Consider the following 26,480-nt stretch of genomic DNA (forward strand, 5'->3'; position numbering starts at 1 on the left):
GGAGCTCCAGCCATATGAACATTCATCCGATTTTTCTTCCCATTCACCCAATAGCCTCAAGTTATGTCCAGACACCACTCATGCAACCATATATCCAATGCATCTGTCCATGTCCCCTGAGTGTAAGCGAGCGCTCCTCTAAGGGCATAGCTAAACTGGGGTCACTGAGACTGCAAGATGACCGGCACCGTATCTGTTTATTCACTGTCGCACGCACAAAAAAGGGGCACTGCTTGACTGTTAGACTGCATTTGCACAGCTGGAAGCTAAAGGAAAACTTGACTTGTGAGTAGAACCGACCAGTATACATAAAAACCATGCCCTCCCAAATACTATTTTTTGCATTTGCTTCTTCAGCAAACCTGCCTTTAGGGACACTCTGTTACTTCCAAGTATAAACAAGAAAAATCCAGGAGTAAAACTGCCTTTTTTCTGCTACCTTTATAGCTGAAGAGTAATTACTGCTCCATTTCCTAGGAAACAGCAGTCTAATTCTAGTAAGTACGCTTTTAAATGAAGGCTGTTTCTAACCCTGGGAAGTTTCAGGCCGATGTGTAATGCTGGAGAAACTCAAAAGAAAATCCATCCAGTCACATACAGCTGTTATCCAATTTATCAGTTTCCAAAAGAAAAGGCTTTACCCTATCTTTCTAGGTCCACTGAAGACTGATTTATGCCCATTTGTGGAGGAGACTGATACATCTGGCCTTTTTTCTTCATTCTCTTGCAATTGATCTTTAAATGTTCTTCCTTCATCCTTACTGGAAACTGTATCTTCAGTGGAGGGGGAAAGAAAAAAAAAGTGAATGTTTGCACAAAAAAGGCAGCACATATCAAACAACCTACAAAAATAGATTTTTCCATTTTTCAACATTAAATAAAACCATATGATAAAATGACATGAAAAAAAACTTGGTTCTTTGGCTTTTCCTTTTAATAAAAAAACCACAACAAACCAACAACAAAAACTTCAAGTAGTTTGAAATGTTTCTCATTATCAACTCTTGTCTTGAACTACGCTTCTGAATCTATCACTGACAACATTTAATAACCAAAGGACCCGAAATATAATTTTGCGGTATACAGTATTTTCTGTGTTAAATGAATGGATGTTTTCCTAATTAAAATATTTGTTCAACTAGGAGCAAGGTGTGGGAAAAATGGATTAAATATATTTTTAAATATATCTATCAAATAACAAAGTAACCAATCACAAAATACCCAATTTGACAGGTTGCATAATATCAAAACCCAAAGAACGTTAGACACATGCCAGTTTGACAGCTTCTGAAGGACAGTGACATTGGCAAGATCAGCATTTTGCCAAGCAGTATATTTGCACCAGGCATTTTTCCAAGGGCAGTAAACCAGTCCTCCCCTCAAACTGCCCATACCCATCAACTTCCTACTGAAAGTGATAAATGCTACATCTGAAAACAGACTACCTAAGTAACAGCTTCTGTGTGCAGAATGAAGTAGTTAAGTGAAGACAGAAGCATCAGCACTCAGGAAAAACTCCTGTTCTTTAAACCAGTGGTCCTGTGGTACCATGCAAGGTACCACAGCAGCTCATAGACATGGTACACTTGCTGTGCTTGGTCAAGACGGCCAGACTGTTTACTGTACCTAATAGTGCAGGCGCAATTTATTGGAGATATCCGGGCAAAAGGAAGCCAAGTGAGAACTGAGAAGTACCAAGTAGTCTGGATGTAGCCCATGCTCCACCATACAGCACAGGAGCAGCCAGGGATCAGGTTAGGAAAGCTAAAGCCCTGATAGAATTAAATCTGGCCAGGGACATCAAGGGCAACAAGAAAAGCTTCTATAGGTACGTCGGGGATAAAAGGAAGACTAGGGAAAATATGCCCTCTCCGGAACAGAACGGGGGACCTGGTTACCCGGGATATGGAGAAGTCTGAAGTACACAATGACTTTTTTGCCTCAGTCTTCACCAGCAACTGCTCAAGCCTCACCACCCAAGCCGCAGAAGGCAAAGGCAGGGACTGGGAGAATGAAGAGCCGTCCACTGTAGGAGAAGATCAGGTTCGAGACCATCTAAGGAACCTGAAGGTGCACAAGTCCATGAGACCTGATGAGATCCATCCGCGGGTCTTGAGGGAACTGGCAGATGAAGTTGCTAAGCCACTATCCATCATATTTGAGAAGTTGTGGCAGTCCAGTGAAGTTCCTACTGACTGGAAAAGGGGAAAACATAACCCCCATTTTTCAAAAGGGAAAAAAGGAAGACCTGGGGAACTACAGGCCAGTCAGTCTCACCTCTGTGCCTGGGAAGGTCATGGAACAGATCCTCCTGAAAGCTCTGCTAAGGCACACGGAGGACAGAGAGGTGATTTGAGACAGCCAGCATGGCTTCACCAAGGGCAAGTCCTGCCTGACCAACCTAGTGGCCTTCTATGATGCAGTGACTACATCAGTGGACATGGGAAGAGCTACTGATGTCTATCTGAACCTCTGTAAGGCCTTTGACATGGTCCCCCACAACATCCTTCTCTCTAAACTGGAGATATGGATTTGATGGGCGGACTGTCCGGTGGATGAGGAATTGGTTGGATGGTCACATCCAGAGGGTAATGGTCAATGGCTCAATGTCTGGATGGGGATCAGTGACAAATGGTGTCCCGCAGGGGTCCATATTGGGACTGGTACTGTTTAATATCTTCATCAATGACATAGTGGGAATGAGTGCACCCTCAGCCAGTTTGCAGACAACACCAAGCTGAGTGGTGCGGTTGACACACCTGAGGGACAGGATGCCATCCAGAGGGACCTGGACAAGGTGGAGAAGTGGGCCCATGTGAACGTCATGAGGTTCAACAAGGCCAAGTGCAAGGGCCTGCACCTGGGTGGGGGCAACCCCCAGTATCAATACAGGCTGCGGGATGAAGGGATTGAGAGCAGCCCTGCCGAGAAGGACTTGGGGGTACTGGTGGACAAAAAGCTGGACATGAGCCAGCAATGTGCGCTTGCAGCCCAGAAGGCCAACCATGTCCTGGGCTGCATCAAAAAGCAGCGTGGCCAGCAGGACAAGGGAGGTGATTCTGCCCCTCTACTCCGCTCTGGTGAGACCCCACCTGGAGTACTGCGTCCAGCTCCGGAGCCCTCAGCACAAGACAGACATGGGCCTGTTGGAGCAGATCCACAGGAGGGCCACAAAAATGATCAGGGGGATGGAACACCTCTCCTATGAAGAAAGGCTGAGAGAGTTGGGGTTGTTCAGCCTGGAGAAGAGAAGGCTTCGGGGAGACCTTATTGCAGCCTTTCAGTACTTAAAGGGGGCTTATAAGAAAGCTGGGGACAGACTTTTTGGCAGGGCCTGTTGCGACAGGACAAGGGGGAATGGTTTTAAACTAAAAGAGGGTAGATTTAGACTAGCTATTAGGAAGACATTTTTTACAATGAGGGTGGTGAAACACTGGCACAGGTTGCCCAGAGAGGTGGTAGATGCCCCATCCCTGGGAACATTCAAGGTCAGGTTGGATGGGGCTGTGAGCAACCTGATCTAGTTGAAGATGTCCCTGCCCACAGCAGGGGGGTTGGACTAGATGACCTTTAAAGGTCCCTTCCAATCCAAACTATTCTATGATTCTATGATTTAGCTTTCTTATTCAGAGTTGAAAAAGAAAAATGGAAAACACCAGCATCACAAATAAGAGAGCCAAAGCAAAAAAAATGGCTGGGTTTAGATCTCTGCATACAGCCAAACTTCCTGGCAGGAACTGAGAATGAACTTTTATAGCCTCTGCTGCTGGCTTTGCAGCTGAATTATACTATCCACTAGTTTGGACAGTGAGATTTTAAGCAGCTCTCTATCTCCACAGAAATACTTCTTCATTCATCTATACCTTACTTTTCCTATATATTAATCAATCACAAATCACTGCATAGTAACACCCAAATATGAAATTAAGATTAAAATACTGATTATACTTACACCTTCAACAGCGAAGAATAAAACAGAATACAAGTCAAGCACACTGGAAATAAGGTTTGAATGTATTAAGCACGAGCAAATCTCTCTCTTGTGGTCCCTACCTGGGAATTTGCGCAGGATAGACTGTCTGACAACATCGGTTCCAAGAAGATGTGATTGTTTGAAGCGCTTTGCTCTCTCTTCAAAAAACCATTCTCCTGTCACTATCCGTAGCTGCCTATATGGGGAAAACAAAAAATAAGCCAGAGACATGCACATTAACAAACTTGGCCAATGAAAGCTACTGATTAAACCCTTAGATCATCATTCAACCGTCATGCTCACAAACCCTGGACCACATTTGCACAGTTCAAAATAAAGAGTAAAAAGATTGATTGCAAAGCTTGGGATAGTAGGACATGTAGCAGAAAAATATCATCTTGCTTTCTGAATGAAAAGTAATTTTCAGTACATGGAAATTTACTTGGCAAAAAAGTGTTTCAACCACTTTTACGAGATTTCCACAGAAAACATGTAACATATTATCTCCCTAGTCCTTTGGATAGTGAACCACTCAACCTCACTGTTTTCAGTATCTCCAAAATGACAAGAGATGTAGAAACAACAACAGTGGATGGAGGGAAAAAAAACCCCACCAAAGCTCCTGCCAGCCAAGTGAGCAGTTCATGGACCCAACCAGGATACACACAGGTTGCTGCAAGCCTATTTTTCATCTCTAAGTTTCATATGCTGCCACTATATGTAGTTTCTTCACATGACAGTGCTGTTATGATGTAGCTATGTGTCAGAGGTTCAGAGCAATGAACTTTTGTCTTTGCTACTGTTCTGGATAATGCTGCTTTTTCTGGTTTCAAATTCTCTTACCTATACTAGCCACAAAGAAATCTTGTTTGCATTGCTGTTTTCCATAGGTATATTTTTATGCTGATTGTTAGCCTTTTCCTGAATTAGTTTCATTATGGTAAAGCATCACCATTTCTACTGCCTCACTGTTGATGGCAAAAAGCTACTAATAATGAATAATCAAATAAAAAGCAAATAAATAAAGTAAAAAAACCCCAAACATTAAAAATTGATTTAGCTCCAGACATGTTCCTGCTTACTTTATACTCAATAAGAAAACTTATTTTCAAACCTATACCAGAAAAGAAATCATCTAGTCTCTTGGACATGAAAATTACTACAGATGGATTTAGAGCACTGATCAATATCTTCACTACTAAATTACTTTTGAGTCATGCCTGAACGGAGAGTCTTACTTGGGAAAATACTAAATATTACAGAATAGGATCCTGCCATTGGTAAAAAGACCCTAACATCATCAGTTCTTCCTAATCTATTAATGAATCATGCTCCTTTGCATGAGTCCTTAAAAAAATATCAAAATCCAAAACATGTGCCCACAAGCATAGAAATAGAAGATTAGTGCTTTATCTTCTTGTTGCAGACTCCTAGTGACAAAACCCCCTATAATTCATCACCACAGTCAGTCATTATGCAAGACATTAAATAAAATCTCTAAGTTTCCACTCAGAATTTTAAAATTACTTTTGTTAGACACAAACACTGGAAAGGATTCATTGCATTAGAAACTATGCATGGTCTGGCTAGTATGAAAAACAGTTTTTCTCTGAATGTGTATTTTCACAATTCATTTACAGCACACACTTCTCTGTGCAGTTATTTTTATACCAAGGTTTACAGCAAGTTTAATGCTTTATTATCAAACCATAAACCTTTCAGACCTTTGACTATGCCATCGTATTCCATTGCAATATAAATGACATATTACATTGCAGTATTAACTACATGGTTCATTCTTTTTTTTTTTTCCTCAGTTACTCCCGGGTTTGACCGTAAAACTCTACAAGTACCATTTTCCCCTTGGATAGAGATTTTATTCATCCCTAATATCTTACCAGCAGTGCTTAACTTGGTTGAGATCAGACAGGGCACTCCCCACCCCCTTATCCAGACAAGCCCCTTCACCCTTCTCCAAGCTCGAGACAATCTGAAGGAGAAGGTATGACCTACGCCCAGGGTTTCAGCAGCGTGGGAGGCTGCTCCACACAAAGCTACAGTTTTTGCTTTTACAAGCAAAAACTTGTAATTATTTCCACACCCAACCCTGAACTGTGCCACCTGCCTGGACTGCTGTGGTTCATGGAGGGGCAGCCCCTCTGCCACAGGGGCCCCAGAGAGCCATCTCCTACATTTTTTGGCCATTTGTGAACAGTGATGAGAGAAAGAAAACCTCTCTGGTGCCTCCTGCATCACAAGTGCCCAGGGGACCTCAGCCTGAGTGGAACAGTGGCTAAGACCGGTGTGTCTGCTTGTTTTACCACGTATTAGTCTTATAATCTAATGTGGAGATTCAATCTTGCAGCAGCAGGACCAAGGGCTCAAGGAGGGTCACGGGGGCTAGAGAAATCAAAGGAGCTGCAGCCAAGGGAAGGATGGTTGGGGTGGCCGGGAAGGAAGAGGATGGAGGGCTGCTGGGCTGCGCAAGGAGGGATCAGCAGGGGTGCTGTTGGTGCAAAGAGCTGGTCCTCCCCCAGCATCCATCCCTGGGAAAGGGCCTTCCTCTCCTCCTCCACCCCACTGCACCCTTAGAGCTCACCATCAGTCTCCCTCTCTGTCCCCACTCATCCCCTGCCACCCCAACAACCTCTCCTACTCCTCGCTCTGGGAGCGAAGCAGCCTGCAAGAGGGGAAGGGCTGGCGCCAGGCCGGGGCGCGAGGCAGGAGTACTGTGGAGATGGACTTTCTCTTCCTCTTGCCATCCCCTTAGTAACTACTGACCTCATACTCATCTTCCTCGCAGTCGCATAAAGCTGTTCAGGGAAGGGATAGGTTAATCTATTTGGGCAACAACAGTTGATCCCTGTATCTTCTGGCAAAGGATAAATAAGCAATTTACTTCTCTTAGTGATCTCTCTCTGCAGGCTGTAACCTGCCACCATTAAATAGCCCCGAATTATGCAGCTGGTCCCCTCTTGCCTAGCCAAGGAAGTTCAAGGTCATCGCTGCATGCTCTACCAAATACAAACCGGACCCCCAAGGAAAGAGGAGGGTGCGAACGATCCCTTTTGCAGGCCTGAGCAGGCAAGGGAGCGCAGCAGCTGCTACACCGTGCGCCGGTTCAGCTCACGATGGTAAACTGAATTGCCGTCCTCTTCATCTGGCTGATCTTATTAAGCAGTAATAAGATCCACATTTTAAATTGAGGTGCAACTCCTTGGCAGGGCTACTTTGAGGAGACCCACACCCATTCTGCTCTGACTTCACCAAGAGAACCAGTCCGAGTCTGACAACTCCCTCAACTGAGGCATGAAACACAGCAAATAAAGGGAGTATTGCCTTGTTTCAGTCAAGTGCTCCACCTCTCCAGCCAATTCTGTTATCCACAGCGAAGGGGAAAAAACAACAGCCATCAATAGCCAGCCATTGCGAGCATCGCATGGAACAAGTCTAGACCTTTGTCCTTATTATCATCAGTGCTACTCAGTCTTGGGATCCTGACTTCAGCTGGCAGTCCCTTTTTGTGAAAATGTCCTTACCTACAAAAATACCACATTCTGACAAAATAAAGGGAAAAACCCCTAAGCTTTGCAGCTTTGAATTTCTAGTGCACTAATATTGGATGTATTTTTCACGTACATGCAACAATTCACAGAAAGACTAGTGTTCGTGTTATCTTAATCATTCATACATGTCAGGAGTACCTATTAAAACAATTTTTGTTCTACACGTAAATAGAAATCAATTCAGATTAAATGATTGCCTAAGTCTCTGAACTGAAGTTTGAATTTCATAATTGCATTTGACATTCTGAATCAAAAATTGAAGAGCGAGACCTAAACAGTCTTATAATAATGTTATTTTCATGCATTTATGATCATGACAAAGGGAGACTGTCTTTCCTACTGAGATAGTGCATCTTTCTTCTATTTCTGATACAGGACATAATTGAACCCTTGTTTCAGTGGGAAAAGAAACGAGGGCATTTATGCAATAGTACATCAAATCAGTACTCGCAGGTTTGGGTTTTGTTGGTTTTAAAATGGGTCCAAGGTACTTACTGACTGTATGTATCATGGTATGTGCATGCATTTTCTTTACTTTCCTTTCTCAGTTAGCATGTAGCATGCAAAGTAAAAAATATGTATGTGTTCTACCAAAACAGTTCTTAGACTGGCCTTCCGAGGTGTACAACAGATGCTGAAGTGAGTAGCTTTAGAAAGAAAGAAAAGTGTTATAAATTGTAATAGCAGCAATTTTTGCATGATTGCTTTTTCCTATACTCAAAAAGGCTAGGAAAATTTTAAAGAAAATCACATTCAAGTAGGTAGGTTTACTACCAAATACTTTAGGTATCAGCTAAATTTCTTATACATTAATCACTGATCCACCTACCCACACCATCATGTGAGAGGGAGTACGTTACGGTTCCATGCTTCTTCTCTCTCTATGATCTCCTACCAGACAAATTAACTGCACTAACACACTGCTCAGTTTAAAAATGGAACATAACCTGCGACCAATCACTGCCAAAAACTCAGCTTGTTATTTTCCACTCATTTTTGCAAGACACTTAATGGTTAAATGCCCAATTATAAAAATTCCATTTAAGATGGAATTTTAAGTCCCAACTGTTACTTTTAATCATTTCTTTTGGAAAAAAAATGTATTGGTAAAACAGTTTCACTATCCATTTTAATCATTCAGCTTAAACTACATCCACAGTAGAAGAGAGAAATTTAGTCTGGCTTCCTTCTCCTCTCCTGTTCCTCAAGTATTTTACTTTCTCAGGAGGAGTAAAATTTGGAAAAAAAATGACAAAACCAAAGGCTGGATAAAATGCAGCCTATACATGAACATACCAAAACATACACACTCATCTTGGTATGTATTCAATTCCACAGAGATTTTCTGTAACATAAATTAATTCCAGACTAATTTTTAATATGCTGTGAGGCTATTAAATAGAATTTTTGACTCTATTAAAGGAAGGCAAACTTGTTTAGAAGTTACTAAAATAAAAAGAAGTTTTAAGAAATCTGAAAAGCATTTGCATACTAAAACATTTGAAATGCCTCTATTTTGGGGCTCCTAATGGGAATAAATGTTACTAAGATACTGATGAATTTTCATGACACTTTAAGACAACATAATTATTTCAAAGATGAAAATAAATTTCCCATTACCACTTTGTTCTGCTATAATGACTTGAACCACCTAGGCATTTTATCTTGCTGAAGAACTCAATCAAAATAAAGGCATTGTTCGCAGATATCTAGACGCATTCGTAATGAGAAATACAGACAGCATCAAGATGCAAAATCAGCTTGTCAGCAGACTGCTTGAAGAACTTGATTTCCCTCAACCTATTGATCATTTTAGATGCCAAATTTAAAAGACAAACTCACCACATTTTAAGAAGATGCAGGGGAAAAAATAGCCTTAATGGAAAGTTTCTCCTTTAGCACCTAGGTTTGAAAGCTTCTGATGACCTCAGTTCCTTGTATGCAGGGAATGGAGCAGAAAGCTTCCTCTTTCAACAAGTGCATAGCTATGTACAGGCTCAATTTACCTCATTAAATACTACAATGTGACCATCAAACACACAATCACACAAAGATTCACACACACACTGTCTTGTTCTCTGCCCTCAGTAACTGCAGAACTAGCAATGTGGCAGAAGACTTAGCGCTCTAACCCTTCTCGACCTTTAAATGCTTTATCTTGCAACTTTGTATTCTAGCTGGTAATAACTCCCATGGGGGGAAAAACCAGTAATTTTCTCTTTATGGACATTCAAGGGGAATACAATTTACAGTTCCTGAAAAAGGATAAGGCAATTTTTATATAAACCTCAGTTTGTTAGACTTAAAAATACTGATGAACATATCTCACTATTCACATTCAAATGCCTTTCCTCAAATTCACTAAATCTCTTTTTGAAAGTGTTTTAGAATGTAATGAATGTGTTGTAATGCACTTCCCCATCACCATAAGCTGTTTGTCAGGCAAACCTGACTTTGGAGAAATGGCAGATGAAATGTTTTAAAGATTATTTTGGAGGAGAGAAGTCAGATTGACTTGTTGCCAGATGAAGATGTTCTGGTTGACAGATGAACGTTTATATTGCATTATTAAACAAACTGATATCTCACCCCTACAGCTACCATCATGCTACTACGTAATTTTTTTTAGTCTGTTCAGAAAATAATACTGTGTTTTACCATATCCTTAATAAATAAGCATCTTGAAATTACCTGATCCTCAAGTCAAAGTCAGCATACTTGAAGTTTCCCGCCATCTTTTTTTCTATTTTTTTGGTAGCTGGACATAACCAGAAATGTTAAAGCAATGATAACATTTGATCCCACACTATGTGACAGAATGTCCTTTTGTTGTACTACAGATATCTCAAACTCCTGTGCTATGAGTGGATAGGCAGGACCTCAAGGTGCTCAGAAGGAAGGAAAGGTCAAAATGTATTAAATGAAGCAACAGGCAGAAGCTGGCTGATATTATCTACATTTCCTTTTATTGCCACAAGACATTCTTTTTTCAGCAACCATTTTGGATTATCTGAGTAATTCAAGGGAATTTTGCAGTAATTTCTGTAGTACTTGTCAATCTCTCTTTGAATGAACAGACTCAACACCCAGTATCAGACCTTCTTCACTGACACCAGTTGTAATGCAGTAGGCTTCCCAACAGTTCTGAAAAACTTGCTTCTGAACATATTCCTGCAGGTATAGCTGATGACTATATAACAGGACTTGTACAGGTTACTATTATCACCATCACCTTAAGCGGCACTTAGAATCATAGAATCATAGAATCATTAAGGTTGGAAAAGACCTCTAAGATCATCACGTCCAACCGTCAACCCAACACATCATGTCCACTAAACCATGTCCCTAAGGGCCTCATCTACACATCTTTTAAATACTTCCAGGGATGGTGACTCAACCACTTCCCTGGGCAGCCTGTTCCAAGGCCTGACCACTCCTTCAGTAAAGAAATTTCTCCTAATGTCCAATCTAAACCTCCCTTGGCGCAACTTGAGGCCATTTCCTCTCCTCCTATCGCAAGTTACTTGGCAGAAGAGACCAACACCCACCTCACTACAACCTCCTTTCAGGTAGTTGTAGAGCGCGATGAGGTCTCCCCTCAGCCTCCTCTTCTCCAGACTAAACAACCTCAGCTCCCTCAGCCACTCCTCACAAGACTTGTGCTCCAGGCCCTTCACCAGCTTCGTTGCCCTCCTCTGGACACGCTCCAGCACCTCAATGTCCTTCTTGTAGTGAGGGGCCCAGAACTGAACACAGTATTCGAGGTGCGGCCTCGCCAGTGCTGAGTACAGGGGCACGATCACCTCAATAGACGTTCTTGTGGACAATTTTGGCAGAACAGCCAAGAACTAGCATAGCACCAAACTGGAAAGAGTTCACGAAGGCCACAAATCCTTCTCCTTGCCTTTTATGGGTCTCATTCATCAAGGTTACTAAAAGAAAAGGACAAGGGCCAAAAAAAGAGTTTCCTAACACTTTTTGCAAAGCCACTAGAATGGTGAAACAATCCAATTTGACAGACACAAACACTGCATACAGATCAATGCTACAGAGCTAAAAGCGCTTTCCCTCCTCCTGCCTTTTGTTTGCTACTCATACAGCATAACTCTCTCTTAACACTGGATTCCCATTTTCTTTTCCTTGCCATCTGCATTTTAATCTTGCCAAAGGCCCTATTCGCATTAGCTTAATCAGGTCCTCTTTCAAATGTAATTTAAAAAGCCTAAAAATTCTAATTTTCCCTGCATTTCTCACTTAAGTGAGACAAAGAAAAGTAGGACTGAAAGAATTTAAATTATGCATGATGATTTAACTAAAATACCTATCTCAAACTTTCATCTCTATACTGCCCACACAGAAGATAATCTCTTTGTGTACTTCTAGCAGTGCAGAAGGCGTTTTACAGATCATTAACTGTCACTATAGTCTTGCAAAAACACTGCATACGAACAAAAAGAAAGGCCAGAGAGAGATTTCAATTTAATAAAGATACCCGGCATGGACAAAACTTTAGCACTTGCAAAGTTTAGCACTTTGCAAACAAATTACACCATGGTTTGTAATAACTTAGAGGCAGGCTTCAACCAGAACTCGTTTTCAAGATGATTGCTAGGACCACTGCTTGGCATACAGAATTGCAGCACAATCACAAGAAATAGGGGTGGCATATGTTTTGCGAAATTACCTCATCCATCTTTCAGCCCCAAACCAGGACCATATTTACTGGTGTCACCGTTCCTGAGAGAGGTTTATCCAACCTGTTTTTAAAACAAGATTCTGCAACCTCTCCAAGTTATATCAGTATTCATACCACCTAACCTAAATCCTTTCACTGCAATTTAAGTATCACATTACTTTTCTTCTCCAAAGTGAGTACGTAGAACATTGCCTCCTCAATGCAGCTGCCTTTTGTAGATTTAAAACTCAGTTATTTTCAGTTTTCTCTTGCCTAGGCCAAACATTTCCGACTCCTTCCATTACTCTGGACACACTGTGTGCTAGGCTTGTGACCATTATTTTCTGCTGAACTTTCTCCAGTTGGCCAACATGAAGTGTGTGACACAAAACTGGGCAGAGTACTCTACATAAAACAGGATTGTGTCATGTATTTTACAGACCATAATTCTGCTTGTACATCCCTCTGTGATGCTGGACTTTTCTACAGTGGAAAATACAGTTGATTCATGTTCAGCTTTTCATTCAGTACAATACCCAGATCCTTTCCTAAGGAACAGCTGCATAAGCTGTTCTTATCCTCATTCTATTTTTCTGCAGCTGCATTTTTGCGCAAGTGTAGTATTTCTACATGCCTGTAGGGAGCCACTACTTGCTTTTCCTTCAAATCACTTCTCTAAATTGTAAGCTTCACTATGAATTCTAATCCTGTCCTTCAGCATGCTGCAGCTGCAGTTTTCTGTCACCTGCAGGTGTAACTGGCACACTCATCTGCTGCATCAAAGTCCCTAACTAAAATACTTAACTAAAAACAGTACAAAGCCAGGAAATATTCTGCTCTATACCACTGCTTCCTCCCCACCGCCCAGTGAAATGTCCGTAACTACTCTGAGAACGGAGCTTTATAATTTTCCAGGCAGGTCTGCAATCACGCTGACAGAATTTATTCCAGGGCATAGCTTCCCTTGTTTATCAGCTTATTAGAATGGCATGAGAGAAAGTATCAAAAGGTTCACTTAAGTCAAGTTGTAAGACATCAACGGATCCTCCTCTGTTCACGAGATCTGTCACCCTATCAAAGGAGGAAATTAAATTGGTTTTGACATTATTTGTTCTTGAGCCAGCTCTGACTCATCGTCCTGTCATCTTCTCTCAGCTTTCAAACAGCACAGCAGTAATTTGTTTCAGTATTTTTAGAGAAATTGAAGGTAACTTGACAGGGTCAACAAATCCCTTGTTCTTCCTTTCTTCATTTTTAAAGAGTAGTATTGTGTTTGCCATTCTCCCCTCTGGCATCTCACCTGCACCCCATCATTTCTGAAAGGCACAGCCCTGAGATCATCTCAGGAACTGGCTGAAGCAAACTACAAGGAGCTCAGTCAGGCCCCTACCGATTTAAAATCATTTCACAAAATCAAGCACTTGAACATGTTTCATCTTAAGAGGTGAGAGATTGTCCTCTGGATGTGCCCCACTGGCTGCAGAGAAGGTTAAGGCAGATGTTAACAGATGTTAGCCTTCTAAAGCTAAAGTTAGAAGACACAAACCCTGAACTCCATGTCCTGCTGTATTAATCTTTCACTAACTGTCTAGGTAGCCAAAGTCTGACGTAACTAGCAATTTGGGTTCACTCTCTGATACAATTTACAAAAAGACTTATCTTCCTGATCTCATTAGTGTGATGGTCTGTAAAAAAAAATTCCCTCTGAAATTACTCTGATTCTTTCTCCCTTTAACATGATTATTTTATCATGTCTTTTTCTTATACCATCCAGTTCGTACATCAGGATGCATAACTGAGTTTTTTTGCCAATACATTTCTCCTTTCCTTCATGGTTATCTTACTGAATCAAGCTACAAAATCCATATTACCTTACCAATCAAGTGAATTATTCTTCCAAGTATACACCAAGTAAATATCTTTGAACACATAACATCTCTTTTTGTTTATTCACTTGATATCCTGTGTTAGAAAACTGATTCTCTGCTTTTCAGCACTGTGATCTGCTACCCTCCTCCTCCATTTCCCATGCTCAATATTCCAACTGTGGCAAATGTGATACCCCCTTTTGTTTTACCTCCCACCATAGCACAGTTTACTTTAGAACGCTCACTAATAGAGACGTTAAAAATACAGCCCTCTCTCTTCATGCAGAGATGTTCAGTTACTATAAATGCAGAAAGAAGCAAGGATAGAAACATGGATTGAAGTGCTTGGACTCACAATTTTTACATCTCTTTCCTTACAAATCCACCTACCACGTCAGTCAGAACATACAGACCTTACTTGTTCTTAATTCTGTTTTGTTAATTTTGAATTACTTGATTCTTACATTTATGTCTTCATAATGTGCATAGACTGTCACTGGCTTGCAACTGATTTTCTGTCATTTTCAGAGTACTTCCCACCAGTAAGTACTGTGTATCTGTATCACCAGTATCTGTGATGCTGGCAGCTTTCTTTAGAAAGCAAGCTAGATGAAACTGGCTTAGAACCGGAAAAAAAGATACTGCAAAATAGTGCAGCAAATAAAACTACCAGCCAAGCCTCCTCCCTTGTGTACTTGCCATGCATGTGCTTTTGTGCTAAGGGGATGTAAAACAGTGACGCCAGCACAAAATTACTTATACAGCAGTAATCTCTAAACATATTTATGAAAACTGCAGAACTTACGCAATCTTGGCACACACCGAGCACTTCCACTGCCCATCAGTTCCCACGACACGACACTTATTGCAAACTCGAAGTTTGCAGGTTTGGCACAGGTTTCCTCTGTCAAAGATTAAGCCCAGGCTTTTCTGACAGCGAACGCAGACCCTGCTGTTGTCCTGTTGAAAATGACGGTTTCCACCTTTCCTTCTCACTTCCAGAAGTTCATTTTTCAATTTCCTGGAAGTAAGAAAATAAAATCTTTTCATTTGGAGATACAACTCAATGATCTGTAAGAACTTTTTAACAGATTAAGATTTAGTGCTAAAAACTACGAGACAAAAATAAGTACAAGTGGTTTTTTTATATTCGCTGTATTTTTTGACATACATATGACAAAGAAGAATAAGTCTATCCTCCACCTCTCAGACATGCAGTCAAGAGGAAAATCTTGTGGGAGCTCAGCATAAGTAACTGCAGAGAGCTGAGCAGTTCTGGACAATTGGTAAACCATCTTTGCTTGTCCCTCATCAATAATTCAAGTCATGCTGAGCCCAGGTTGACAGCAGCTCAAAACTGGGACTATCCTGTGCATCCACAGAAGGAAAAGAAGAAAATCTTTCCCGTAAATAGTGTGCATTTAATACTGTGCCAGTGTAGAGTTAGCTAGGAATGCATATGCAATTCTGCACCAGCTATTCAAAGCCTAAAAAATAACCCCAAACCAAAATATCTAAACAGATAGTGGTGTTATGTTGTGATGCCACAATTAAAAAAAAAAAAAAAAAGAGGAGAATGTCAGTTTAAATAATCCAACTTGCAGATTACCGGTTCTGCCACTGACTCTGCAGAATGAAAATATTTGCATTTAAGACATAATTTTGAAGGATGCAATTTCAATGGTGCATGAGTTGGGTCCTTAATGAGAAAATAACCATAAGTGAGATGTAGCTACTATATTTCCAACAATAAAAAAAAGGAATTTGAAGAGAAAGAGTCAGGAAGGATGACAGGAGAGGCAGTTTTCTATGCCTATCTTCCCAAACCAGGGACTCAAGCAGGACCCCATCACAACCCAAACCTCTCACTAATAGCTCCTTGTACCTTGATTCCTGATCTCAACTCCAAAGCTTTTCCTCCCACGCCACAGCCTCTAGTTCCTACCCCTCCCACCTCGACTCACAGAACCATCTAGGTTGGAAGGGAATATTGGAGGTCACCTAGTCTGAACGCAGAGCCAAAGCAGGGCCAACCAGACTGGGTTGATGAAGGCTTTGTCCAAGTGAATCTTGAGTAACAGAGTAACCCCAAGTAAAATGACTACACCTACACAGTCTGGGCACCAGTTCCAGAATCAGATGGATTTTATGGTTTGGTTTGGGGTTTTTTGGGTTTTGTTTGTTTGTTTGTTTAAAAAAAAAAAGCCTTCCTAATATGTAACCAGAATCTCCCACATTCCAGCTTGTTCTCATTGCCTCTTCTCCTTTCACTCTGTACCTCTAAAAGGAGTCTGGCTCCATTTTTTTCTATACCGTCACGCTAAGGACTTGAAGACAGCAATCACGTCTTGCCTTTGCCTTCTCTTCTGAAAGCTTAGCAAACCCAATTCCCTCCATCTCTCCTTCTATGTCATGTGCTCCATCTTGATGGTCCTCCATTGAACATGCTCCAGTATGTCAATGCCCCTCCTGTTCTGGGGAGCCCCAAACTGGAAACCGCATTCCAGATGTGGTCTCACAATTGCTGAATAGAGGGGATAATCACTGGCCTCAACTGCTAATGTAGTCCTGCATGTGGTCAAAGTTTCAAAATTGTTATGTCCTCTCAGCACTTCTCAGCTGAAGCTCCATCCACTCAACCCCCAGGCTCCTCTTATCTTCTCATCCATCTCAACCTTTTCATTAAACAATCTGCTCTCTCCAGGCTCTTTCCTGACTTCCCCCCCTCCCCCCCAATCCCTCCTATCTTAAGCTCCTCCACCCTTTCAAACCCTTCCTGCACTCCACTCTACCCTAGAATACCTCCTCCCTGGGGCCCCTGCTCGGCAGCTGCTAAATTCTTTCAGTTTTACATGCCTGGGTGTTGCCGTGTCCCCATTCCCTCACCCTTCCCTACACTCTCTTTCATGCACTGCCATCAGCTAAGAGCCTCCAGAGTCCATCATGAAGCATTCCAGCTCACTGAAATCACAAGCTCTGCACACACATAGATGCTTTAAGGGGGATTTAAAAAACCTGGCTCCCAGCTTCACCTAAAGATCAGTAAAAAGGTGTCAGGGAAAAAAAACATTTTGGGAAAATAAAACCAATAAAAGATTACAGGTTGCAGCCCAGTGAAGGGAACATTGCTTAGGCCACCAGGGACTAAGCTCTAGCAGAATTAGATTATTTGTGGTTACATTGCCTTGATACAAGATTGGCTAGCATTTTGCTTCCCACTGGGATCCCATGAACAACAGCTGCTCTGCAGCTACCTGGCCTGTGGATGCTCAACCTCTGACAGCTTTTGGAAATGGGCATGTCCAATCCCTCCAGGCAGTGGCTACAAATCCTGTCAAGTATTTTCCTCTGCTGGCCTCTACCCAAAAGTGATTTCTTCATTCTGCTTTGGACCCTTCTTCTCTCACATTCAATCCAAACAGCCTTTCTCTCATGCCATAGCCTTCAAAAGCCTGTCCAGGCTTCACAAGTTTTCTTGGTACTTTGCTAACTGTTCTTGCAGTTTATCAATTGCATCTTACATCTACCTACCTCCTGCAGAGATACGCTTAGTTACAGGTCCATGTCCATTTTCTTCTTCTATCAATCAGCCAGTTCCAAATGCAGATGGGTGACCTGCACTACAGCAACTGCCAACTGTGCTGCAATATTGCTATTGCGCACAGGGAAGGCAGATGATCACCACTTTTGCCACCTTCTCCTTGGATCTACATCCTAAACAAGCCTGTCTTCAAACAGCAAAAGTCAATTTATCTGCTGCTTCTGGACTGAGAACTAAAGGCAGAAAAACCCCCTCTGCTACTAGAACACTCTCGACCACACCATTTTAAAAGAAAACTTGAATAACAAATACACCTTTCAGTGCTTGTGATGACATCTAATTACCACTGACGTTATGGTCACTTACATTTCATTAAATATCAAACAACATTCACAAAATGCTTGATGATTTAGTGTTTCCCCTCTCAGCAGTGTGAATTTGTCAGAGACAAAGTACTGTGCTACACGGCCCTTTTATGTTAGTACAGCCACTTTTAGTACCAACCGATCTCAGGGAAATTTGTTAAGATTGGATCGTGCTTTCACACATTGAGAGGTATTGCAGCACTTTCCAGGTTCACCCCCAAAGCCCTCCCTGTCACAGCTAAGTGTCCTTCTTCACCAGGAATTCTTAATCTGGCCAATACTTGGTGCTTCTGTCCCTCTCATCTACTTTTTTTCTTCCTGGAGCTTGCTGAAGTCATCCACTTGCCTCTGCGTGGATCCACCCAATGAAGAGTGCTCAGAGGTGCAGTGGGGAGCACTGCTGTCAGGAGACTTTCAAGCATGGAAATGCGGACCCAAGAAAAAGAAGAGGAAGGGCAGATCCAGTTTGCGCCTGCCACCTGGATCACCACCTTTAGCTGCACCCACAAATTTCTGTTCTACCTTCCCCCTATGAGCTGACAGCAGACAAGGACACACTGTCCAACTGGAGCCCTGGGACTGCTCCTTGCTCCCATGTGGCCTCTTCAGCATCTCAGCCACTCCACTCTTCTTACTCGCTTCTCATAGGTCACCTCAAACAGTTGGTCTAACTTGGTACAGAGATGACAGCTATGGTTTACGTCCAAGTACAACAAGCAAACACTAACAGATTCAGCTTTACTCAGCTTCCCCGCACAAAACTTTCTCTGCGTCTGTACGGGGTTTACAGGGCAAGGTTGTGGCAGTTGGGGGTCTTCAGGAGTGGCCTCTGTGAGGTGAAATCAGGGACTGCAAAACAGACCCACCGCTGGCCAAAGCTGAGCCCATCAGCAATACTGGTGGTACTTCTGTAATGGGGAAAATGTTGCACAGCAGCTGTGAGAGAGAGGAGTGAGGAAAACGTAAAACAGCCCTGCAAGACCCCAAGGTCAGTGAAGAAGGAGGAAGAAGGGGTGCTCCAGCTGCCAGTGCAGAGATTCCCCTACAGCCCACAGAGAAGATCATGGTGAAGTAGGTTGTCTCCCTGCAGCCCATGGAGGACCATGCTGGAGCAGATATCCACCCTGCAGCCCATGGATGACTCCATGCTGGAGCAGGTGAGCAAACCCTGAAGGAAGCTGCAGCCCGTGGAGAGCTCCTGGCAAGAACTGCATCCCATGGGGGACCCATACAGCAGCAGTCCTGTAGGACTATACCCTCGTGGAAAGGACCTATGCTGGAACAGAGGAAAAGTGTGAAGAGGAAGGAGTGGCAAAGAAAAAGTTATGAACTGACTGTAACCCTCATTCCCCATCCCCCTGCCCCACTTGGGGCAGGGGAGGAGATAGAAAAGTCGGGAACAAAGGAGTGAAGTTGAGCCTGGGAAGAAGGGAGGGGTTGAGAGAAAGGCGTTTTCAGTTTTGTCCTTGTTTTTTTGTATCCTACTCTTTTTTTTTTTTAATTGGTAATAAATTAAATTAATTTTCCCCAAGTCAAGTCTGTTTTGCCTGTAGTAAGCAATCTCCCTGCCATTATCTCGATCCATGAGTTTTTTTCATCTTATTTTCTCCCCCTGTCTTGGCCAAAGAGGGAGTGAGAGAGCGGCTTGGTGGGTGTCTGGCAGCCAGCCAAGGTCAACCCACCACAGCCTCCTTTCCCCCTTCCTGTCTGCTTGTTTGTTCTGAGTCTCCTTCAGCAGCAAAACCAGCTTACTAGTACTGGGGAGACAACTTTTGAGGCAGGTGATTCTGCCCCTCTACTCTGCTCTGGTGAGACCCCACCTGGAGCACTGCGTCCGGCTCTGGAGCCCTCAGCACAAGAAAGACATGGGCCTGTTGGAGCAGATCCACAGGAGGGCCACAAAAATGATCAGGGGGATGGAACACCTCTCCTATGAAGAAAGGCTGAGAGAGTTGGGGTTGTTCAGCCTGGAGAAGAGAAGGCTTCGGGGAGACCTTATTGCAGCCTTTCAGTACTTAAAGGGGGCTTATAAGAAAGATAGCAGCAAACTTTTTAGCCTGTTGCGACAGGACAAGGGAGAACGGTTTTAAACTAAAAGAGGGTAGATTTAGACTAGGTATTAGGAAGACATTTTTTACAATGAGGGTGGTGAAACAGGTTGCCCAGAGAGGTGATAGATGCTCCATCCCTGGAAACATTCAAGGTCAGGTTGGACGGGGCTCTGAGCAACCTGATCTAGTTGAAGATGTCCCTGCCCACAGCAGGGGGGTTGGACTAGATGACCTTTAAAGGTCCCTTCCAACCCAAACTGTTCTATGTTTCTAATTTAGTTTTTGGAGAAGAAAAGGGTAAATCAGCCTTAAACACTCTGCGCACAAGATGTTCTCTCATTGGTTACCTGCCTCTTACCAGAGTTTCATCTGGTCACCAATCCACAGTAATGGCAACTTAAGCATTTGAAAATCTTGGAATTTTTTAATCCCTTCAAAATCTTCTCCCCTCAGAGTTATATGTTTGATTCAACGCTAAGATGATACTCAAAATTAAAAAATCTTATTCAGTTCCTTGGGTATGTTCAAGCTTCTCTTTGCAACCACAAGGGACAGGCTTTCATCTTCCCTCCACTCATTCACAATGAAATCTAAGAGAACTCAGATGCTGTGGGCTAAAAAAAACACAACAAAGTCTGAAGGCTTCTAACAGTATGATAGAAGCCAGTAACACTGAGATATTCTTATTTCAGCTGGAGCACAGAAATTGTCTTCAGCTAGCTGGACCAGATTCCTATGAACACAGAGTATTGGTTATCCAGTCAGAAGGAAGAAATTGCAAGCAAAAGAGTTCAACAAAAGCAACTGAATGCTATAGGTCCTTCTAGACTCCCTGAAACACACTCTTAGTGGAGAAGAATCAGGTTAGGGAATATTTAAACAAACTGGGCAGACTGGGCTGGTCCATGAGCCATGATCATACCTATGAGTACTGAGGGAATTGGCCGATGTCATTGCAAGGCTACTCTCGATAATCTTTGAATGATCATGGTGATTGGGAGAGGTGTCTGAGGACTGGGGGAAAGCAAATGTCATTCCTGTCTTCAAAAAGAAGAGAGGTCTTTCCGTCTTCTCCCTCCCCCCTGCAACTTTCAGGCCCTTTTGTGCTTAATTAGAAGCATCATTGGGCACAAAGTCTGTGTTTTAAATAGTTCCAATTTAAAATAAAGAAATCTCTATCAGCCCAAACCAATAAACAGTGCATTTTTAAACAAAAGCTTGATCAACATGTTGAAACTTACCAATTTCTTTTGACATTAAAAAGGCATTATTCCTACTATCCAGTAATGGTGATTGCAACAGTATTTTCCACTGCTTATGCGATACAAAATCTTGAATTCTTATCAGATGATAGTTGATCTGTCAAGAGCATGAATTCTGAAAAGTGTTTGTTTTCTGTTTTTTAATACAGAGCTGCTTTGATGACTTTCAGGGAACTGAGATAAAATAAATCAACCCACAGCTTCTCCTCTCATTTAATCAAACAAAAAAAATAGAAAAATTAAAAAAGCAAGCAAACAATGTATGGACAGATATACTGGATGTGAACTTTCTTTTGGGATTCCCTATACTATTTGTTGAATTGAACTACTGATTGGCTGTAACAACTATGTTCAGATCTTAAGAAAATAAAGAATGAAATATCTCAATGGCCAGGGAGAAGAGGAGGAGGTAGGTGAGTCATCTGAAGAAAAATCCATCAGCATAACAGCCTCTAAACAACCACAGCCTAGCTGCACTAGTTACACAATATTGAAAAGGGATAACAAGTGCAGCATGTAGCTGGGCTGACTTACCGCTACTCTTTATCCCCCAAGACAGGAACCAGCTGTATTATAAACACCCAATTTCCTTTTGCCGTTCTAACACTTGAGCTCTCTTTAATTTTAAAGGAATATAATTAACCACGCAGTTAGATATTTTTAATCTCAAATATTAAACAAGAATTAATCTTTATCAATCCTCTCCTAGTGATATGAAAGAGAAAATGAACTCAGCAGAAGCCAATTTAATAAGCTGCTGGAGAAAAAGAATCCTATCATACACTGAAGTTTCTAAACCATCTATTACAACAGCTGTTTGATAGAAGATAGCTATTAAAGAGAAATTTGTTACTGCCAAGGATAGCAGAATATTTAGCCATTCTTCTAACTATGAATTTATATTAAGATCCCTCTACTGTCTGAGAAAATACATTAAGTGCATTGGAGAAGAGTTCTGTTGTAACTAGTATTCCAGGTAACACTGAATGACTTAATCTAAGCCTTTCCAAATGGGGCCTAAAAGGCCCACATAAAATATCAAAGCAGGGAACAAACAAACAAACAAACAAAAAAGACTTAGCCAACACCGAATTTGAGAAATGACTCAGATCCTAGATTAAGTCCATCTAACAAGTAAATATGAAAACCTGATGCCTTGAAAAGATGAGGAAAACAATGCAGGCAGCAAGGACCGCAATTCTACAAAACCCAAACCAAGGAGCAACAAGCAGTCGTAGCTCTTGGCACAGTTGCCCACCGCCTGCCAGAGGCACAAAAGAGGCCCTAAAAGAGTCTGACTCTTCCCCACTGATGCTAAAAGTCACGAGGCAGTCAAAGGCACTCATTCCCTCACAAATGCAGCCTCCAGAGTTGGAATATTCCCAAACCCTTATAATCCTGCAAAGAGGAAGAAGCAATGAGAAGCCTTAACAGACCCATTTTTTCTTAATAGTATGCTTTACCCCAAAGAACATTTATTCCCCAAATAAGGAAATGTAGAATAGCTATACTGCTGCAAGAGGCAAGATACTCACTGCTCAAGCCATTCACTTAAATGAATGCCATCATTTCCTCAAATTCTGTAAGCACCATCCACTTGCTTTGAGAGTCAGGTAACACTTTATTTTTAAATACCAAACTGATTTTTTTTTTTTTTTTTCATTCAGTAGGAGTTTGGAAAACTTTTTATTTTGGAAAATTTTTCTACCTCATCTCGTCTCCCTTTTTTGAAAAACCACTGTTGAATGCAATGGCATACATGATTCTTCAGTTTGACTTTCAAATTTCTCCTATATCTACCTTTTCCCCATTTCAAAAATCTTCTTCATCTTAAGATGTAAAGCAGCAGAATCCAAGTATTCCAAATTTTATTTTGCCATTCTAAATTTCCAGAGTTCAAAGAGTCATAAAAATACTACAGTTAAAAAAAAAAAAACAAACCGAAAACCAAAACTGTCCTAAACTAACTATAATTAAAGACTTCAGCAGGAAAAAAGCTTAAATATATGAAATTGCTCCAGTCTTGCACCTGTTCTTAAGAAAGTTCTGTTTTCTGCACAGTGGAGTTGACACAATCTCTTTCTGAAGCTGTGCAGCTGTTAACTTAGATACTGGAGAATTTTTCTGCACAGGAACTGGTATCAACATACTTCTGGAGGCTGAGGGAGAAAGGAAATTTCCTCCCCAGACTGATTCCCAGTACCTCCTCCAAATTCAACCAGATTCCCTCCACCATCTCACACAATATGTGGAAAGTAACAGTAAATATTATTGACAATTCACAAAAGGATGGCTATTACCAATTTCCATTAAGATTTCCTTGCATTATAAAATCTAGCCATTTAAGTACCTGAAGTATTGCTTAGGTTCTTATTTTATAAGCACAGATTTTCACATTTTGCTTATGTGACAGATTTGTATAATAAAAACTGTCTTAAGAATATCCGAGTATGGAGGTACATTGGCGACAACGAAAGGAAACAGGGAAAGGCAAAGAATGAATTTGCAAAGGAAAAGAGAACTGGCATAATGAATAGCAGAACAGAGCCCAGTGAACAGAAGGAAAAGAGGCATGGGAACTGAAATTATATTGGATGCTATAATGATGACAAACTTCTACAGATGAACCTTTTTCTGAGTAACTCCCTCATCCTCCCTCCCTCATCAACTAAAAACTGTTCCTAAGATTAAAAAAATAAAATAAAATGCAAATTGCTTGTTGTTTTCTTACTAGTCTTTGATAAAATAAATCGTAAACAGAGTTTGAGAATTAATCACCATCAGAAATTCTTTCACCAATGGAGGATCTTCATTCCTGAAGAACATTGGAGAGCAAAACAGGCATCTCTACCCTTAGGGTACTGGCAATAGTAACTACATTTGATGGAAAAGTCTCTGGTTCAAAGAATAACAATGTGTTAAATTCACTTGACAAATGAGATAGCTGCCAGACAAGCAACCTCCTAACTTCCCATACACGTATGGATGAGCAATATGTTTTTACATGACTCTTTCCTTCAAATATTTATAGGCAGTTTTGCAAAAACCATATACCATACTATATACAATCTTGCAAATATTTTGTGCTTATAAACAAGTCCAAATGTATACTCAGCAGATAAGGCAATTCCCATTCCTGTTACTCAAACTTAATTTTTTTTTTCCAAAGTACTTGCCTGTAGTTACCACATGGTGGTATCCATGCTAACAGTTTCTCCTATACTGTAATGAATATAATACCCTAAATTGCTTCTGTGGATTTCTTTGGACTGATAAGGAGATTTTAGTTAACTGAGAAGACAGGAATGACAACTTGCTTTGTCAACACAGATCTGGAGCTGGTGCAATTCTTGCACAACTTCTGGCAACCTAAATACTGAGGGAATGATTCAAGTAATAACCCACTAAAGCCTTATCCTTGGAAGAAATTGGCTTGTTCCTTCTTTGTTTTCTCTGTTCAGCAATTATTACGCTGGTAACTCCTCTTCTAAAAGCATGGTATTCACAGCTTTGCTTTGTGAAGAATGAAAAGAACCTTTGTATTTTAAATGCTGTCTAGGAAAATAGTCAAGGTAAGAAAGCAATGTACATTAGCAGTAAGTGCCATGCGTGTTTGCTCTGTGGTAGCATAATAATATTGAGATGAAGAGCTAGCTCCAAATGCAAAATGCTATGACCATCAGATCCAGTTCCCTGTGTAACACCACAGCTGGGGAGGATGCAGTGGGGCTGCTGTTGGAACAGAAACAAATCAACAACAGTTAGATGAAACACACCTAGTACATGGTACACCCCCCTTTCGGCAAACACATTCTTTCATTTTACTATTGATTTCATGACTTGTGACACTACACATTAAATGTGGTATGGATTTTCATAAAAAGAGTCTTGAAAGAACAAAACTATTTAAAAATAGTAAAAGGATAGGGAAATAAGGGGAAAGATACACGTTTCAGTCCAAAACATTCAGTTCAGAATGTCTTGACTGACACTATCTGGATGCAAGTTTCTCTCAGCAACTCACATGTTAAAAAAAAAACCTACTTTTTCACCCTGTATGGTCACGTTGACTATTTTTAGCTATTTTAGCTCCATGTAATTTAATTATTTCACCCAAATAATCTTAGCATTTGAAAACAATCACGATGGTCATTCGACTGACATCAAAACCATCGTAGAGCAATGTTTAGAAAACTGTAGGTTATTTGCACAAGTAATCTCCTAACAGCTTTAAATTAATATTCAAAGAAAATTTCCAGTCACACAAGATGCACACTTAAAGTTAAGAACATAAACCCTAATATTTATTAAGTAGGTTGCTTATTTGTATTATCAAAACTAGACCACAGAAAGAGTACTTCCTGCCTTCTGTGTTTCTCTGGCAGAAACATGTAGGTGAAATATTTGTACCTCAAATAAAAATACAAGAACAGCCACCTGCACTCCAGAACACAAGTATGAGCACTGATAGTGAAAATAACTCCCAACAATTTCATTATTAGGACATCCTCCTACACCTACTATTGCTTTCATGTTGCATAGAAAGACCCTTTCAAGTTACAATGGCTTTTGAAGACTAATAGGAACAGAAAAAAACAATTATCAAGATAGATTCAGAGAAAGTGGAACAGACTAATAAAAACTCTTTAGTACAATGTACAAGTAAGCATCCTGCCAGAATGAAAAATGCCTTGAAAATAAATACAAAGGACTTGTTCTTCTGCAAAGTACTTCAATAAAATATATAACAGATTGAACCAAATGGAATTCCAAAGACAACAAATGTTCCTCTGAAGTATACTTATAAACCATAATTAAAGATATCCTTGCCAAGCTGTATCCAGAATGAAAAATTATGAAGTCTCCTAGGAAGCAGTTACCCACCCAGTTCTTTATGGTTTTTGTATTTTGGAAGTCTTTTATAGACTACATTCCACCATCATCAGGCACAGTATGGTCTAGTGACAATTCTCCAAATATATTCTGAATCTGAAACCAATTGGTTCATATACAGGTGCTAGAAGGATGCATAAGCACCACATTGCATCATTAGTTATCCTAATTAGCATTATATTTCAGATTAATCTCATTTTCAGCCTTTTCTTAGGGTGCTCTTTCTATTTGTACCAAAACACAGGTAAGCCAATATCACCTGTTGCTTTACTGAACCACATCCTCC

At 41.1% G+C, this 26,480-nt stretch overlaps 1 protein-coding gene across 1 annotated transcript in view; it reads right to left on the bottom strand.

The window, feature by feature from the left end:
• SYTL5 (synaptotagmin like 5) overlaps positions 1–26,480 on the bottom strand; it is a 90,806-nt gene that overhangs the window by 32,514 nt on the left and 31,812 nt on the right. Inside the window, exons 3-5 of the mRNA XM_075174283.1 lie at positions 14,888–15,103; positions 4,054–4,169; positions 642–774 (exon numbers count right to left, since the gene is read on the bottom strand). Of these exons, the coding sequence (XP_075030384.1) occupies positions 642–774; positions 4,054–4,169; positions 14,888–15,103 (465 nt within the window). The remainder of the gene's footprint in view (positions 1–641; positions 775–4,053; positions 4,170–14,887; positions 15,104–26,480) is intronic.

This window comes from Calonectris borealis, chromosome 1 (assembly GCF_964195595.1).
Source record: "Calonectris borealis chromosome 1, bCalBor7.hap1.2, whole genome shotgun sequence".
NCBI classification, from domain to species: Eukaryota; Metazoa; Chordata; class Aves; order Procellariiformes; family Procellariidae; genus Calonectris; species Calonectris borealis.